General features: G+C 62.5%; 1 protein-coding gene across 1 annotated transcript; it reads left to right on the top strand.

Annotated features, from left to right (window-relative positions):
- Positions 1–306: 306 nt before the first annotated feature.
- TRIM56 (tripartite motif containing 56) lies at positions 307–3,724 on the top strand. The gene is made up of 3 exons (XM_004688255.2): positions 307–411; positions 1,258–1,349; positions 1,456–3,724. Exon 3 carries the CDS (start codon positions 1,457–1,459, stop codon positions 3,722–3,724), a length of 2,268 nt encoding a protein of 755 aa, XP_004688312.1. The 5' UTR covers positions 307–411; positions 1,258–1,349; position 1,456.
- The last annotated feature ends 418 nt before the right edge of the window (positions 3,725–4,142 follow it).

Here is a 4,142-nt window from a genome sequence, read left to right on the forward strand (position 1 = left end):
AGAAACGGATCTCCAGATCTCCGCAGCAGGGAGCCCTCCACACCCTGGTTATCCTACGGCTCCGAAGCACAGAATAGCTCTCAGTTCGCTCCTGGAGCGTTTCCTGCTTCGGAGATCAGCACACCTAGCAGAGCGAATCCCGAGGCTGGACGCCCTGGGACCCGCGCTCCCTAGCCTGCCACGGGGCGAGCCTGGCGCGGGGGTGGGGGCTCGGGAGGAAGCGGTCCGGCGGGGGCAGGGAAGAGGGCGGGGCCTGCGGCGGCCGGTCGAGTCGCTGTCCCAGGCCCGAGACGGAAGTTGCACAAGTACGATTAGTTTCAGTTTTGCTTCTCTTTCAGACATCCAGCGACAGCAGCGTCCACACCTCGGCCTCCCACTCCTATCGTGGACCTCGGAGTCAGCTCGGGCTAGGTAAGGCGTGCGTGGCTGTGGCCAGGGAGGGCAGCTGAAAGAGGAACTGGGACTGGAAGGAGGGGGAGGGGTGGGGAGGAAGAGGAAGGAGGTGGAGAGACCCAGAAGGCAGGAGGGGAGGGGAGGCTGAGCCGGGACTGCCCACACCCCCACCGGGCCTGGGGTCTGAGGCTTCCCTGGGAATGACACCCCCCCCCCCCAAGCCCCAGTTCTCTCTCCTCCCAGTGCACACACACTCCCCTTCTTTACGGAAGTTGGGGGGGGGAGATTCCCCAAGTTCCTACTTCACAGCCAGGGTGCCTGTGTTGTGGAGAACTGGTAAATTAGAGATGAAACTCACCGCCCCTCAGAGGAAAGCAGGAAGCCTCTCCTAGCAGGGAAGGCTGAGAGAAGAGGACTAGGAAAGGTGCAAGGCCCGGGTGACCTGTGTCCCAGCAGCTGGAAGGAGAGAGCAGGGCGGCCCCTCCTCTCTGCCCCCTCCAGAACAAGTTAGGAAAGTCAAGGCAGGAAGGGAGGTCCCCCCTCCCCATGATCCCCATGATGCAGCCCCCAGGGTCTAGAAGACAGGTGTGGGGGCTGTGGTAAGTGGCACCCTCCCACTGCGCACTGGCCAGGCGTCAAGGCCACTCTGCCCACCTGGAAGCTCTCCTGTGTCCTGCCTGCCCACCCATCTCCTGCACACACACCCAGCCCCACCAGACCCCAGGACCACTGACCCTTGCCAAGCCCTGACCAGGAGGTACTATCGTGACATCAGCAACTAAGATCTGGGCTTCTAGGTCCTGTCATTTCTCCAAGTGCCTGAAGCAAAGCAAGTAGCATTGACTTTTTTCCCTTTGCTCCAAGTTTTCAAGAAGAAGACGGATCACCTCCTAACCTAAGAGCAAGTGGGCCAGAGACCCTGACCGGAGGCCAGAAGAAAATTCCTAGCCATTCAGGTGAGATCCCAGACCTAGCGGGGTATGATGAGGGGAGTGGCAAGAGGGCAGGCTGGAGACCCTGTGGAGGTGCCCTCTGCCCTCTGACCTCAACCCCTCCTTGCAGTATGGTTTCCCAGGGATCCTCGCCCTCCCTGCTGGAGGCCCTGAGCAGTGACTTCCTGGCCTGTAAAATTTGCCTGGAGCAGCTGCGGGCACCAAAAACATTGCCCTGCTTGCACACCTACTGCCAGGACTGTCTGGCCCAGCTGGCCGAGGGCAGCCACCTCCGATGTCCTGAGTGCCGAGAAACGGTGCCGGTGCCCCCCTCGGGCGTGGCCGCCTTCAAGACCAACTTCTTCGTCAACGGGCTCCTGGATTTGGTGAAGGCTCGGGCGGGTGGAGACCTTCGTGCAGGGAAGGCGGCCTGTGCTCTGTGTCCCCTGATGGGCGGCACCAGCACCGGGGGGCTGGCCACTGCCCGGTGTCTGGACTGTGCCGACGACTTGTGCCAGGCCTGTGCTGACGGGCACCGCTGCACCCGCCAGACCCACACCCACCGCGTAGTTGACCTGGTGGGTTACAGGGCAGGGTGGTATGATGAAGAGGCCCGGGAGCGTCAAGCGGCCCAGTGCCCCCAGCACCCCGGAGAGGCCCTGCGCTTCTTGTGCCAGCCCTGTTCGCAGCTGCTGTGCCGCGAGTGCCGCCTGGACCCCCACCTGGACCACCCCTGTCTGCCCCTGGCTGAGGCAGTGCGTGCCCGAAGGCCAGCCCTGGAGAAACTCCTGGCAGGCGTAGACAGCAACCTGGCCGACCTGGAGGCCACCCGAATGCTGGAGAAGGAAGCCTTGGCCCAGCTGAGGGAGCAGGCGGCCAAGGTGGGGATGCAAGTAGAGGAGGCGGCCGAGGGAGTCCTCCGGGCCCTTCTTGCCCAGAAGCAGGAGGTGCTGGGCCAGCTACGGGCCCATGTAGAGGCTGCTGAAGAGGCTGCCCGGAAGCGACTGGGTGAGCTGGAGGGCCGGGAACAGGTGGCCAAGGAGGCTGCTGCCTTCGCCCGTCGGGTGCTCAGCCTGGGTCGTGAGGCTGAGATCCTCTCCCTGGAGGGGGCGATCACACAGAGGCTCGAGCAGCTACAAGGTAGTCCCTGGATGCCTGGGCCAGCCCCTTGCCTGCTGCCTCAGCTGGAGCTCCACCCTGGACTCCTGGACAAGAACTGCCATTTGCTACGGCTCGCCTTTGAGGAGCAGCAGCCACAGAAGGACAGTGGGAAAGCTGGAGCCAGGAGCCAGGGAAGCAGCGAAACCCAGAGCTGCGGTGAGGATGGAGCCCAGAGTGAGAGACACGATGGACTCCAGCCCCAGAGTAAGGATGGAGCCCTGACACCAAAGGAAGATAGAGCCCTGACGCCCCAAGAAGATGGAACCCAGACCCCGAAAGAGAGTAGAGCCCAGTCACCCCAGGAAGACGAAAGAGCCCAGACCCCAAGGGGTGGCAGATTAAACAAGAAGAAGAAGTTCAAAGACAGGTTCAAGGCGATTTCCCGGGAGCCCAGCCCAGCGCCAGGGCCAAACCTGGAGGGCTCTGGCCTCCTCCCTAGACCCATCTTTTCCTGCAGCTTCCCCACGAGGATGCCTGGCGACAGGCGGTCTCCCCGGATCACTGGGCTCTGCCCCTTTGGCCCCCGGGAGATCCTGGTGGCTGATGAGCAGAACAGAGCACTGAAGCGCTTTTCCCTCAACGGCGACTATAAAGGAGCCGTGCCTGTCCCCGAGAGCTGCTCCCCGTGCAGTGTGGCTGCCCTGCAGGGCGCGGTGGCTTTCTCCGCTGGTGCCCGGCTGTACCTTATCAGCCCTGATGGAGAGGTGCAGTGGCGCCGGGCCCTGAGCCTCTCCCAGGCCAGCCACGCGGTGGCTGCCATGCCGAGCGGGGACCGCGTGGCCGTCAGCGTGTCTGGCCACGTGGAAGTGTACAACATGGAAGGCAGCCTGGCCACCCGGTTTATCCCTGGGGGCAGGGCCAGCCGGGGTCAGCGGGCACTGGTGTTCCTAACCACCAGCCCGCAGGGGAATTTTGTGGGTTCAGACTGGCAGCAGAATAGCTTGGTGGTCTGCGACGGGCTGGGTCAGGTGATCGGGGAGTACCGAGGGCCGGGCTTGCATGGCTGCCAGCCAGGCTCCGTGTCCGTAGATAAAAGGGGCTACATCTTTCTGACCCTTCGTGAGGTCAACAAGGTGGTGATCTTGGACCCCAAGGGGTCACTGCTTGGCGACTTCCTGACGGCCTATCATGGCCTGGAAAAGCCACGGGTGACCACCATGGTGGACGGCCGGTACCTGGTTGTGTCCCTCAGTAATGGGACCATCCATGTCTTTCGGGTGCGTTCGCCTGACAGTTAATGGGGTAGGTGGGCTGGGGAAGGGCGGGGCTGGGAGGGAGGGGGAGGCAGGACTACCCATGGGATGTGGTGGCCAAGGGCATTTTCCCCAAGGGCAGGGGTTGGCAACAGCATGAGGTGCCAAACTGCTAACCCTCTTCGGCCTACAGGGAAGGTAGGAGCCAAGGGTGGTGGCGTGAGCAGGCTGAGAAGCAGAAGAGGGTGGCAGGGGTGCTGGCCAGGCCTCTTGCTTTCTGTGGGTAGCTGCTGCATTTAGTTTAGGACCCTGAGATTTGAAAGCTCATTCTGATTTGTGTTCTTCAAAACCATTCCTGATGGAGTAAGCCAGGGAGAGTCTAGGGAGAAGTCCCCTGAGTCAAAGGGCCCAGGTATGTCAGGCAGCTGCCTTCTGGAAGGTAGCTAAGAACCTGGCACTCTTC

Source organism: Condylura cristata, unplaced genomic scaffold (genome assembly GCF_000260355.1).
Source record: "Condylura cristata isolate star-nosed mole 26May11 unplaced genomic scaffold, ConCri1.0 scaffold00024, whole genome shotgun sequence".
NCBI classification, from domain to species: Eukaryota; Metazoa; Chordata; class Mammalia; order Eulipotyphla; family Talpidae; genus Condylura; species Condylura cristata.

What these genes read in the sequence shown, in the direction of transcription:
- TRIM56 (XM_004688255.2), top strand. Translation starts at nt 1,457, where the DNA reads ATGGTTTCCCAGGGATCCTCGCCCTCCCTGCTGGAGGCCCTGAGCAGT.